Below are 14833 nucleotides of genomic sequence, written 5' to 3'. Positions count from 1 at the left end.
TCATTGGTTTCAAGTGAGCTGATTTATGTCAAATTAAGACTGTGGAGCAAAGTCTGGCCTAAGAAACCATTCTAAAGGCTCACAAATAGCTTCTAGCTTGAAGCATTTATGGTTCTACTGGGGAACTGTTACTAGGTTCCTCCTCATGGTGCAATGGACTCTTGGCCTGCCCACTCTCCAACTCCCCACCAGACAGTCAGAGTGATAACTACTTCCTCCCTCCCCACAGCCCCCTTCCCCACCACCACCAAGTATCTCTTTAAATGCAAATCAGACCATGAATGTAACTTCCCTGCTTAACAACCCTAAAGTCCTTAGCAAGGCACACAAAACCCTTTATAACCTGGTCTCTATCTAGCTTATTTAAAACAACAACAACAACAACAAAACGGTATAAAGAAAAAAAAAAGAAACCACATGTAACATTTAGACTGATTCTTACATAAAACCAAAATCTTTACAGAGAAGACTGGAGTCCTCTGTGACCACTACCTTAAATCCTGATCCCTCCCCAGCAATAACTACTATTAGCTTTTGGTACATACCATCCACATTTTTCCCCATGCATTCAGCTGCATCTATACATCTATATTCCATAGAAAATATGTAGTATCATTTTTATATGGACTTTGCTCAGACTGTTAATTCTCCTCTTCACTGTCTACCATCTTGAGGCCAATGTTTCCATTTCTTTACTGGTTTGATTGGTTATTCTAAGGATCTTCTTCAAATGGGGTGAGACGTTGATACACACACTGAATTCTTGAATACCCTCAAATATCAATCTTCATCCTGATAGGTGAACAGCTAAATGATTTTTTGTCTGCATAGAGGAAGCTTGGTTTTTGTCCCTTTTACCCAGTCGTCTATAAATTCTCTGATCTTATGGTTTTCAGTGCTACAGAAAAAAAGTCCAATGACAATGCAGTTTTTTGAAGCTTGTATATGATTTCCCTGTGTCTAATAAGATACACCCAATTATGTGTTTTTATCTTGGATCTCAATCTTACCAAATCTCATGAGCCCTTTCAAACTACAGAATCATATCTTTCTTCAATTCAGTTAAATTTTCTCCTATTTTTGTATCAATGCTGCCTCACATTTGCTCCTTCTGGAACCCCCGTTATCAGTACGCTAGGTCTCCTAGATGTTTCCTCCTAAACATTTCTCTTTCTCAATTTCCTCTTCCATTTTGCCCAGTGCTTTGCATTCATCTTCCAAGCCTCCAGGCCAAGCCCAGTGGTGACTATCCACATCTTTTTTCACTACTAGATTTGTCTGAAATCTATGCCATACAGCTCCACAACAACTGCGTTCTGCTTTAGAGCTGCTGCTTGTGTGTGCGTGTGAACATACTGCACTTGGCGTCCTGTGTGTTTGCTCTTCTCTCTGGAAGCTCATGGCTCTGCAAGCAGTGCTCTGTCAAACTGGCATGTGTCCTGACTGCTCTGCCTTGACTTCCTTTCTGTGGCTGCTGAGCCTCCTGCATATAAAGCACTTGTTATTATTTCCTCTGCAGCCTCGAGGAGGCTTGGGCCTGGCTGAGAATATCCTAAAGGGCTTCAAAAGGATCTTTTACCTCTTCAGATCTTTGGGATAGCCGTCTAACAGTCTCCTACTGAGGAACATGAAGAAAGCCTCCCTGCTTTTTCTCACAGGCAGGGAAGATGCAACAACCCACCAATTCAGCTTTCTCTTGGCCTTATGGGAGTCCAGCAGACACCCAAATGAGATTAATGTTTACCCAAGGAAGTCCAAGATCACTGTGATTCGCGTTCTCTAAAAACCCACTGCTTTGCAGTCCTCTCCTGCCAGACAGGACACACCACACTAGCTGCTCTGCTAGAATTCCAAATGGCCCACTATCCCACAGAGCTGCAGCCACTTGCTGCAGGAAAGGCAAGTAGCTTAAAGTCATGAATGAAGAAAAAGCAAGCTGTTCCTTCAAAAACTTGGGGATTTAATGCAAAACATTAAGGATAGCAGGCTGCACATTATCCGTCTACAGCTTGTGCTTTCCCCCGACTCAGAAACATGTCTGGGAGCTACTGATATCAAAACAAGTATCTCTACTTCATTTTTTCAATTGCTGCACTGATATTCCACATTTTATTTGGGCATTCTCTACTGGTGGACATCTGGATCACTTCTTATTTTTTGCTATAAAAAATGATGTATTTGCAGAAACAGCCTTGCTCATGCCTCGCAGTAGGTTCTGAAAAGCCAAATTGCTGAGTCATAATATATAAGCATTTTTAAACTTTGATAGTACCAAAGAATTCTCTAAGGTGATGATGATTTCACAAGTAATGCTGAGTACTGTAAAGACCACCAAAAATACAAGTATAACTAGAACAAGTTGCATTTATTACTCATTGCAGCAAGGGAGTAACGCAGCATGGAGAACTTGGGGCCCCTCAGTAAGAGTGCTAGAAAGGGGTTATTATAGGATTTCAGCTTATGTTAGGGATTTGGGGGAGGATTTAAGGAAGCAGGTATCAGATGCTATTAGAAAGCAGAGTAATCTGTGAATGGTTATCTTAATAAACAAATCTTATCTAGAAAAAGTGGCAGAAGCTAAAACTGTAATTGGTAATGAGGCAGTAACCAATTATGTTAGCAAGTAAAGGGGAATGTTTGGTCATTTCTGTGGTTTGAATAATGCTCATGTTCTGTCTGTGTTCAGACATGATTACAGAGGGCCTTGCTTTTGTCTTCCTCTATCTTGATGATAGAATGACGGTGTATGATGTTGATGTTCTGTCAAATTGTTTATGTCCAACAGGAGAACACTAAGGCCTGGCTAACAGTGCCAAGACGGCTCCTTGATGTCACGGGATGCTTTGGCCTTTTTCAGGGCTCCTGCTGCATAACATTAAAAGGCAGATAGTATCTGTTTGTCCCATTTGTAGCAGTACTGTGCTTGATCACTGACCGGGTTAGGGTATTGTCAGCCTGACCCCTCCACTAGTTGTGTGTTTCCCTTTGAGCCATCAAGTAATCCATAAGGTGACACTTTGCCACCATGCAAATAACCACTTTCACACTGCAATGTAACATACCTGCAAATTCTTTTCCCATCATGTGGTAGGGTGTCTATGTCCTCTTCCCTTGAATCTTAGCCAACATTTGTTACTTGCTTATACCCAGTAAAATGTACTGAAAAGTGATGTTGTAGGCCTTCTGACATGGGGTCATAAAAGATGATGCAGCTTCTTGTTTGTGGGGTCACTCATTTCCCTGAACTACAACATAAGAAGCCCAAATACCTTGAGGTTACTTAGCTATGAAGCAGCCCAGGCACATATAGGAGCTCCAGTCAACAGCCCCAGATGGGTAGCAACCAACAACAAGCATCAACTCTCACACTGTTCAGTGATCACTGACTGGGTTAGGGTATTGTCAGCCTGACCTCTCCACTAGTTGTGTGTTTCCAGCCAAATGATTCCATCCATAACTGTCAAATCATTCCCAGCCATTGAATCTTCCCAGCTGAGTCCCAGATAGCACAGAGCAGAGACCAACTGATATGCCCTGTCTTAATATCTGACCCATAGACTCTATGGACAAAATTAAAATGGTTGTTTTAAGCCACAAGTTGTGGGATAACTTGTTACACAGCAATAGCAACTGAAGACTGATCAACCTTTCATCTGTTGGGTTCAACATCCATTAACAATCCTTGCTATAATCAATTATTTTGTTAGGTATTGCAAAATAGTATTTTTCTAATTGTGTTAATCTCTCTACCTTTATTTGCTGGCATTTTTCTGTAAAAAAAAGGTAGCTCTTTCCTTCAATTACAGCTACTGTTTGACTACTCTGGAATACGGCTCTTACAGAAAGGCATAACACGTTTAATTAGATCCTCCTCAACTTACAATGATGTTAGGTCCAGATAAACCCATCTTAAATTGAAAACACCATAAGTCAAAAATGCATTTAATACATTTAACCTACCAAACATCATAGCTTGGCCCAGCCTATCATAATGTGCTCGGAACATTTACATTAGCCTACAGTTGGGCAACAACTTCTAACACAAAACCTATTTTATTTTTTGCCTTGTAGTATAACTCAGGCCTAACAAAGCCTATTTTATAATTACATAATGAATATCTCATGCAATTTACTGAATACTGTACTGAAAGTGAAAAATAGAATAGCTGTAGGAGTACAAAAGTAGTTTTTACTGAATGTGTATTGCTTTCAACCATCAAAAAGTTAAAAAGTCATAAATCAAAACACAAGTCAGTTCTGTACTTCTTTGTATTACTTATTTCTCACCTATCCTAGTCTATGAACCAGACTAGAAAGGAGGCAGTTCCCCACATATGCATGCCTTGTCTCATGCCAGGTCTGCCCATCTCCCTCCTGGAATATACTTCTTCCTTTCTTACCCACTTCTCTGTTCTCTACTAGTTAGGTTGGCTTAGATACTATCGCTTATGGAAAACCATACCTGAAACTCCCAAAGCTAGATTAAATGCCTCTCCTGCACAATGCCACAGTTCCTTGTGCTTCCCCTAATCACACCACACAACACCTGTGTACCTGCCTAGCTTTCCCATCAGAGTGTAAATTCCTCAGGAAAATTACTGCACTAGCCTCATTTTCATCCGGGGTGTGGGTACACAATTAAAAGCACTTAAATAAAAATTTTCTGGTAAATGACGTTTGTGGAGGTTCTCCATCTGGAAAGCAGAGAAAGGGAAATATGACCCAAATAATTTTCATTTTCTGAAAAATCCATTGCAATATACTAAGAGATAAAAACAAAGCTAAAAAGCCTTGGAAAGACTGAAGTCAATACCTAGCTCTTTTCCCCCAATACCTACTAAGAACTTGAGATCTTAATTCTGTGATGTTAAAAACCTCAGGCTCTAAATACAATAGAAAAGTTCCATTTCTTTTTCCATGAGCTTTAAGACCTTTGCTGTGACTTACATGGGTTCCCTCAGGATGCTCTTGGTTTTTTTTTTTTTGGAGACAGGGTCTCACTCTGTCGCCCAGGCTGTAGTGCAGTAGCATGATCTCAGCTCACTGCAACCGTGGCCTCCCAGGCTCAAGAGATCCTCCCACCTCATCCTCTCGAGTAGCTGGGACCACATGCCCACACCACCATGCTTGGCTAATTTTTTGTATTTTTGGTAGAGACAGGATTTCACCACGTTGTCCAGGCTAGTCTTCAACTCCTGAGCTCAGGTGATCCACCCGCCTTGGCCTCCCAAAGTGCTGGGATTATAGGCATAAGCCACTGCACCCAGCCAGGATACTCTTTTTAATGAATCTGCGACTTTGTGGGAAAACATGCTATAATAATTCAAAAGTATTAAAGCCTCCAAGTTAAAAGGAATAAGACAATTCACTCTACCTCAAAGGTGAATAAAAATCAATGACTATTAGTTTGTATTTTCAAGTATTAGAGAAGACTAAATGGTTAGTAACATTTTAACCTATAAGGTAAGCACTTTTAAAGGAGTTATAAGACCTGCATATTCTGAAACAAAAGATCAATTAAAGAGCATTAAACAATTTTATGAGTTCCTAGATTTAAAAAAAAAAAAGTCTTTCTAAACCAGCTGCTTAAAATCACCTAAAATAATTAAAAATTATATTCTTTTCCTTTTCTTTTTTCTTTTTGAGAGAGGCTCTCACTCTGTTGCCCAGGCTACAGTGCAGTGTCATGAACACGGCTCACTTCAGCCTCAACTTCCTGTGATCCTCTCACCTTTGCCTCCCAAGTAGCTGGGACCAGATGCATGAGCCATTTTTTTATAGAGACTAGGTCTTGCCACGCTGCTGAGGCTGGTCTCGAACTCCTGGGTGCAAGCAGTCCTCCCACCTCAGCTTCCCAAAGTGCTAGATTACAGGCGTAAGCCACATGCCTGGCTAGGATTATTTTCTGATCTCAAATCCTTAATAAAATAACATGAGCAAAAGACATACATTTACCTGCCATGGATAAAAAAGAGGAGTCTGATCCAAGGGAACCCTCAGAGGAGCAACAATGACCAGCTCAAACAGGAGCCCCAGAAGGAGAGGGACAACTCCAGCCAACAGCACCGCAACTATCAAAGTCTTCATGATCTATTAGGAAACAGAAGCCCATATCATTAAAGAGGATCTTTCTGACTGAGCCAAACTCTATTTCCATTTTGAGGTTTGAGACTGATGCCTAACAGAGCAACCACAGTCATCCCTCAGTATCCACGGCGACTGGTTTTAGGACCCAGAAAATCTGCAGGTGCTCAAGCCACTTACATAAAAAAGCACACAGCTGGCTGGGCTGTTTTTTTCTCACAATCCAGTTCTCAGGACTAGGCTTCTGTTTGCCCAAGAAAAGCCACCGACTGTCCAAAGCCCCTGCTCCAACGGTGGCCCACCCATACACAGGCTGATCTGTGAACCTTGAGGTGGACTGGTATACAGGAAGGGCTCTGCACAATCCTAAAGTAATTAATAAAGGTGATCAAACTGGCTCCCTCAAAGAACAACATGGTCCAATAGAACTTACCATACTGACAGAAATGCCCTGTATCTGTCAAACATGGTAGCCATTTAGCCACATGACTAGTATACCAGACAGTGCAGCTCTAGCAACTGGACTAAACGGCAAAATGAAAATAAAGCTGACACAGAGAGGAGACATTATAAAAGAGTAATGATGAAATTCTGACCAAAAAAAAATGATTTAAAGTGGCCTTGGATCCTGATGACCTCTCTTTTACTTCAGGTGGTCTCAGAAAACACACCTGTTTCAACAAGAGACTAAATATGATGTGTGTGGAAGACAAAGTACTTGTTTCTCTACATGGCACTTTCTAATAATGTGGAAGCTATCAAATGACAACTGGAATTAGCTGGATTCTGTATTTTAAGTATGGTTGTCTCATTATCTTATGGATTAAATAGCAATTTAACCCCTCCATAATATATAATGAATCTCTCACTATAAAAATGCGTTTTATATTTTTCTTCATTAATATTAAATGGCTATTAAACTTCTAATGAAATCAAAATCAAAATATAAATCAATAAAAAATTAGAGTTGATTATACAAATGAAAAGGTGTAAGCAGTAACCTAAACATAGTTACCAGTTACAGCCAACATTACACACATACAGACATAGAGCACTGCACTCAGATAATCATTTTACAGTATTTTTTTTATCCTACATTTGTGGGAGTCAAATGTGTTACTGAGAGCAATAATGTTATGAAGTGTCCAGTAAGGCCCTTAAGTAAGTAATATAAGCATGTGTGGGTGTGTGCATGCGCCTGTATAAAGAAAAACATGCTACTAAGTGATCCAGTAAAAATATGTTATATACATATACTTTTTAAAATACAGATGGGGTCTTGCTTTGTTGCCCAGGCTGGTCTCAAACTCCTGGGCTCAAGCAATCCTCCTGCCTTAGCTTCCCACAGTACTGAGATTACAGGCATACGCCACTGTGCCTAGCCTGTTTTTCTTTTAAACTTCATATATCTGAATGTAGGACTCTGAACAAGAAGGAACTAGAAAGCCACTATCTTGAAAGAATATTTCTTCTCATTCAAAAAATCAACTCTCTTGAAACAATATAGTAAGGAAATAAATGTGCCAAAAAAAAATTTAAGATGACTGGAAAAATATTCACTATTCCTAACAGACAAGATCAGTCTTTTATTACAAACACGTACCATGAGAGACCACTCTTTAACCTTCTGGAAGATTACTCTGCGTCCCTGAGGCATCCATGCCACCATCACCGTCACAGCCCTTATGGTTAGCCAGCAAACATAGAGACCACAAGCAGCTGTGTAGAGCTCATGGATTTTGGCAGTCCCCGTCCAAAATGACATTAACCAACGGCCAGCAAATACTGAAAATAGAAAAGCTGATAAATGAGACATGTGGCTAGGTAAAGAGAACTGTAATCTTCATATTGTTATGTTAGTATTTTCACATTAGGAAAAAGATATCACATTCGATATATCAATGTCTTCATCAAAAAAACAAAAGACAAAAACCACAGTGTCTAAAGAGTACACAATTTGATGAAATCACAACCAAAACAAGGTAAGTTTAATGGAGGCGAGCTCTACTGGGACATACACTCTGACTTGTCATGCCAATTACTTATTCTTTTAGGTCTAAAAAAGCTTTTGAAGGAATTAATATTTTCATTGTTTTTATCACCAAATGAAACTGTTATGCAAATAATAGGACAAAAATGGGGAATTTCTTCCTCTTATTTGTGATGTCAATACTTTTAATATTTAGAAACATTACAAATAATTTGGAGTAACTTTCTTCCAATTGGCTCATTCATCAAGACAGAAAACTAAGCTTATTTTAATAAGGAGTGGGCAAAATAACATTTTAAAGCACAATAATCAAAGAATACCATATTAATTTTCTTAGAAAAAGTTAAGACTATCTGAATATACTGGAATGTGAAAAATGGATTTGAGAGCAGTCTAAGGGAGTGCCTCATACAAAAAGTTGTTCAGAATAAACTCTATGGCATCCCACAACAATCACTTGGGTAAGATCATTTACATAATTTAGTAACTTACTTTATATGATTACTTCTCAATAGGCTAGAGAGAACAGCAAGACCCAAATTTCCAGTATATTTTTTCCTACAGATTATACTTTTTGAATACAGATTATATTTTTGAATTCTTAAATAGAGCTATAGACCTAGCTGAGGTGGAAGGATTGCTTGAGCCCAGTAGTTCAAGGCTGCAGTAAGCTATGATCACACTACTACCCTCCAGATTGGGGAACAGAGCAAGACTCTGTCAAATAGCTAAATAAATAACCTTAATGATGCTATTAGCTGAAGGCTAGCACAAGCTCATACCTGGTAAAGTAAGGCAGATGAGGCTGGCAATCAGTAATGTTATACACATGAAGACAATCAACAGAAATATCTGCAAAGTAAAACATAAAAGAGTGCATAAATAGAGAACACGTGCTCAATGTATTTTTATCAAAGAATCAACACAATCTTCCCATTAAAAAGAAATCGTCTATATTTGTGTTGCCAGGTTTCCTGCAATTTCAAATAAATTTTTATTTTTAGTAAAATTACCTATGATTTAGGCCAAAATGAAAATAAGTATCCATTTTCACACAATCAGACACATCTCACAGGTAAATAGCAAATATGTTTTAATCAGAGAGCATAAAAATAAAATTCAGCTTAAATTTTCCCTTGTTATTAAAATAAAACATTACAAATTAAAAACATTCACCTTTTAATCAAATAACGGTGCTATCCAATCAGAATGTTCTATAATGACAGAAACGTTTAGATCTGCACTGCTCAATGCAGTAGCCACTACGCCACATGTGGCTACTGAGCATTTGGTATGTGGTTAGTGTAAATGAGTAATGAAATTTTTAACTTTATTTAATTTTAATTAAATCGAAATGTAAATAGCCATATAAACTAGTGCTCCTGTACTGAGAAGCTGATATGGTGTGACTGTGTCCCCACTCAAATCTCACCTTGAATTGTAATAATCCCCAGGTGTCAAGGGAAGGGCCAGGTGGAGATAACTGAATCATGGGGCAGTTTCTCCCATACTGTTCTCACGTAGTGAATAAGTCTCACCAGATCTGACGGTTTTATAAATGGGAGTCCCTCTGCACAAGCTCTCTTGCCTGCTGCCATGTAAGATGTGACTTTGCTCATCATTCACCTTCCGCCATGATTGTGAGGCCTCCCCAGCCATGTGAATGCTATGAGTCAATTAAACCTCATTCCTTTATAAATTACCCAGTCTCAGGTATTTATTAGCAGTGTGAAAACAGACTAATACAGAAGTGCAGATAAAAAGCGATCACACAGAGAGGAGGAAACCAGTTTCCTTGAGCAGAAAGGCAGCAACTGTGAATTGCCTGCTAGCTTACCAGGTGGATCTCCACAAGACCAGAGGGCAGAGCTCTGGTGGGAAGCCTGAAAAGGACAGATGACAAAACCCAGGAACTCTGAGGCTTTGTCAGCTCTAACTGCCTGAAAAGTCATTTTTTGATTCTGTCTCTGATCTGGCCAGAAAGTAACTGTTGCTCAGAAGGCCTTTTTTGTCTCTGGAGAGGCGAGAGAGCTGAGTAAAGACCAAGGGGAAAAAAAGGGAGCTGACTATGAGATCTGCTATTAAGAGATAAAGGAAAAGATGACCTTCATGCTTTCCTCAAGGTTATGCAGCAAAGTCCTCTAGAATAAGCCACTGAATCAGGAACAGAGATATGCCCCTCAAGGGGACAAAGGAGCAGAAGAACAATTCAGTGAGTGTGGCCTCGTGCAGAGGGTGCTCAAGATGCTCCATTATCTGGTTCCTGCCCATCCAAGAGTGTTATCTCCCACCACTCCTCTTGTCCCTCACCTCTTCCCGACCTTATCCCTCACCGCTCCCATGGCCCCTCATCTCTCCCCTTGTTCCTCACCTCTCCTGGACACACACCTCACCCTCTAAATACATTCAATTAGTCCAGGCACAGTGGCTTACACCTGTAATCCAGTACTTTGGGAGGCCGAGGCAGGCAGACTGCTTGAACTAGGAGTTTGAGAACAGTCTGGGCTACACAGCAAAACTCCATTTCAACAAAAAATATAAAAATTAGTCACGTGTAGTGGCATGCACCTGTGGTCCCAGCTAATCGGATGGCTGAGTAGGTAGGAGGATCACTTGAATCCAGGAGGTTAAGGCTACAGTGAGCCGTGATCACCAACACTGCAACCCAGCCTGGGCAATAGAGCAAGACCCTGTCTCAAAAACAAAACAACACAATTCCCTTATCTGCAATTTCAAGCCCACCACACCTAATGTGCCCTAGTCCTGACATATTCCTGGAATACCCTTCCCACTTCCTTTTTTTCACTCTCTGACAGGTCTCTCAATGTTTAAGACAGTTCAGGCACCACCTATTCTAGGAAGATTCCTTTGGGCCCATATTAAGAACGAGTGGTTCTTGATTGAAGTAGTCACAGCACCCACTGTAAACACCAGCATGAGAACTCAAATCTGCCACTGTCTTTCTCATCTCTGAGAAAACTGTAAGCTCTTTCTGAGCAAAGACCATGTATGCTCTCTATATCCTCACAGACACTGAAAATATCAATCATAGACACTTAAGACATGTTTGCTGAATGACTGAACACATGTGACCCACAGTAATCTACAAAGGTATAATAATGACTATTTTTACAAAAAAAGAAATGTGAGGCTGAGAGGTTAAATAATCTGCCCGAGTTTTAAAATGACAGGACTCACAAGCCCACGTCATTATTAAAGGGCATTTTAAAATAACAGACGATATAAATGATGACTTCACTGTAATCATATAGCAGTCATCAGCTTACATTTCTGACAAAACTCTGAGTTGCACAAAGATTGATCACTTGCTAACGAACATGGAATAGGCACATTCTTAACCAATATTGCCTTCAGTTTCCTTAGCTATAAACATGAAATTATCGCCTATACTTTGCAGTATTTGAGTGGAGATTAAATGAGAGAACATCAAAATGCCCATTCTAGTTCCTGACACATTGTTGAAATGTATCAATAACGTTAGTTTCTTAATTACTCTAGAGTCTTTTCCTGTTAAATAGGGAGCAAGAGCCCAGGGAATCCCAACTCTTTGACTTATCTCTAAAATTTGATAAACTTACCAAATCATTTACGTTACATGATGACAGTAATAAAATGTGGAACATGTCTACACAGAGGACTGCATGCTAACAGCACCAATTCTCAACAGCAATTTGGAGAAAAAAAAAAAAAAAAACAAACCTCTGTATGTGATTAAGTCTGTATAGCACCTACCCTGAGTGGAAAATTTAAAGGTCGGCGGTAAGGCTGAAAGCCAACAGGCCCTCCCTGCTGGAGTATGGCTTGGTGGGCTGCATGAAGGCCTTCTCCCACCACAGGAATAGCGTTGTTATTTCGAGCATGCTGATTATTGTTAACTTGTTGATTTGCACTGTTTTCATTTTCTTCCTGGTCTCCCAATAAATAAGAATGAAGATCCCTGTGCAAAAATTACATCAGTAACAAGTCTCACTTCAGGTCACAATAAAATGGCAGACATGACACTCATTTTCTTCATATTTACTACTAAGGGTAGAAAATGTATAATACAGAATTTGTGCACCACATTATTACCTAATTTTGGTCTAAATGTTCCTACCTGCTTTAAATTAAACGTTTCTAAATTTAATGTTAATTAACTTGTAGGATATCTCACAAATTCAACCTATTTTATGTTTTCTTCAGCCAGTGTCTGAGAAGAAATCAGTAACTGAAGGAAAAAAGTACAATGTACAAGATACTTACAAGTACACTTGTAAGTACAAGATGTAAGTACTTACAAGCACAAGGTGTAAGTACATACTTACAATGTACAATATTGTTAAGGATCTACAGGAGGAAAAGAAACATTTCTTCTCTTCTCTAGATGACTCTACTGCAACATACAGCTACAAGCTATAAATTTGTAAAACCTCCAAGCTATAAATCAGTTAAGTCAAAAATGAGACTGGGGGAGGAAGCAGTTAGAGAAGGACAGATGTTCAACCAAATCTGTACTTCACCTTTAAGATACCTACAAGACGCCAAACTGAAAAACGTTTAAAGATTCAACTTTTAAATAAATATAGAGTATACAAAGCTTGGAAAAAAAAAAATGCAACATGCTCACTAAAATATTGAGAAATCAAATCTGAGAAGAACCCATTTACCAGGTTATGAGCACTAAATAAAGGTAAGTTAGTTGGTCTAAATAAAGGTAAACTGGTTTTTAATGCGCTAAAAAAAAAAAAAAAAAGACATTTACTCCATGAAAGCTGGACCAGCAGCAAACTTCTATAAGAGGGCAAAAATATGCATATATTCTCCATGAAAGGATGGACAATGATAAGAAAAAAAAAATTTTATTTAGAAGTATTATATGCACTTGCAAATATTACTAAATTGTCTCTTATGAAAACTAATTTTTCTTGAGTGGGCCATGGAACATACTTTTTCCAGAAAGGTTATTCAATAGTCACAAATGACATGCATGTCCAAGGAGTCAGCTGCCTACACTCACAGCAAGTATCCGGCGGTCACAGTCCACGCTCGCACCAGCCCTTTCAGCCACTGTCTCGTGTGTCCCTGTTCGAGTAATGCTGGTAAGACAACCTGAAGCAGAAGCAGCTCGAGGGACAGTTCACTCACTGGAGCATCACTGAAAGAGCCAGGATTTATAATGTGAATTGTATTTGCATATGACTACTATTTAATGGGATTACAACAAAACTTCTTAAGAATCTAATAAACTTACTGTCTTTATTACCTCTCCTTTCATTCTCTCTCCAACTCAGTGAGGCTTTCCCCACAAACTCCACCAAACTGTTTCTGATAAGGGTCACCAATGACTTTCAGTTTGCTAAACTGATGGGTAGGTCTTGGTTCTCTCCTCACTTGCTATATTAGGAGCATATTACACAAAAGGTCACTCCTTTGACACCTCACATCCAAACAGCTAGAGAATCCTTTTGACTGTACCTTAACAATATCCTAAAAATTTCTCATGGCCTCCACTGCTACCTCCCCTTTATCTCTGCCACCCTCACCTCTCACCAGGATCATTGCATTATCCTCCCAGCTGGCTTCCTGTTTCTGACCTAGCCACTCCAACCCAGTTTCCTCTCATCACAGCAGTCAGAATGATCCTCTTTAAACCTAAGTTAGATCACTCCTTTGCTCAAAGCTTTCCAAGGGCTCCTCAATTCACTCAAGTAAAAGCCAAAGTGCTTATGTCCTACAAGACTCTCTAGGAGGTGGCTCTCCATGACCTTTCTGACTTCAGGGCCAATTCTTTGCCTTCCTCCTTCTACTGCAGACAAACTTGCCTCCCTGCAGGTCCTCAAACAGACCTGGGTGCCACTGCACCTACTTTCTGCAAGAATATTCTGCCTTCAGGGATCCACGTGGCTCACTCTCTCAACTCCTTCAGGGCTTTCCTCAACTGTCACCCCCTCAGGTCTTTACCAGTCACCATTCCTAAATTGTAACCCCATCCTGCCCACTTTCTATCCCCTTTCCCAACATGAATTTTCCCCCATAGCACTTATGACCACTGGCACCATTGTATATTTCATCTATTTTAATGTCTATCTGCACCATTAAAATGTAAGCTCTACTAGAGCGGGATTTTTTCTTGATTCTGTTTTTTTCACTGTTATGTCCCTAGCACACTGAAAAGTACCCGGCATATAATGGGCTCTTGATTTTGTTTAATGGATGAATGAACTAAATACTGCTATAGCACAAAAAACTCTGCTAACCTTCTAGGTATAACTGATCACCGCAATGGGGTTATCCCAACAACATATAAAGCTGGACCTGTGTGTGTTTCCGGTTCTCACTATGACTGGAATTATATACATACTATACATGAACTAAAAGGTAAGAAATCCTCCAAATCTATAAAAACCCTAAGTGTAGAAAAATAAAGTTTTATCACAAAAGAGTAACAATTTTAAAAGTCATAAACTGATGCTGAATTGAAACTACTTACTGGCATTTTTTCTGTCACTTTAAATAATCAGGATGTAAGTATTTTCCAATTCTAATTTAATAAAATACAAATTTGAGATTTTACTTTGTGTACAGTAAACCTTTTATTTTTGAACAATCATGTTCCTATGCAAAGCATTAAGATCCAAATAAGAGGCTAGGTGCAGTGGCTCACACCTATAATCCCAGCACTCTGGGCGACCAAAGTGGAAGGATTGCTTGAGGCCAGGAATTCAAGACCAGCCTGGGCAATATAGTCAGACCGTCTCC

The 14833-nt window shown here is 39.5% G+C and overlaps 1 protein-coding gene across 1 annotated transcript in view; it reads right to left on the bottom strand.

Annotated features, from left to right (window-relative positions):
• MARCHF6 (membrane associated ring-CH-type finger 6) overlaps positions 1-14833 on the bottom strand; it is an 80983-nt gene that overhangs the window by 11961 nt on the left and 54189 nt on the right. The window contains exons 18-22 of the mRNA XM_003263161.3: positions 13092-13229; positions 11828-12032; positions 8857-8926; positions 7688-7869; positions 5956-6090 (exon numbers count right to left, since the gene is read on the bottom strand). Coding sequence (XP_003263209.1) covers positions 5956-6090; positions 7688-7869; positions 8857-8926; positions 11828-12032; positions 13092-13229 — 730 coding nt within the window. The remainder of the gene's footprint in view (positions 1-5955; positions 6091-7687; positions 7870-8856; positions 8927-11827; positions 12033-13091; positions 13230-14833) is intronic.

This window comes from Nomascus leucogenys, chromosome 6, assembly GCF_006542625.1.
Source record: "Nomascus leucogenys isolate Asia chromosome 6, Asia_NLE_v1, whole genome shotgun sequence".
In the NCBI taxonomy this organism is placed as follows: Eukaryota; Metazoa; Chordata; class Mammalia; order Primates; family Hylobatidae; genus Nomascus; species Nomascus leucogenys.
This window is presented reverse-complemented; position numbering and strand designations above follow the sequence as displayed.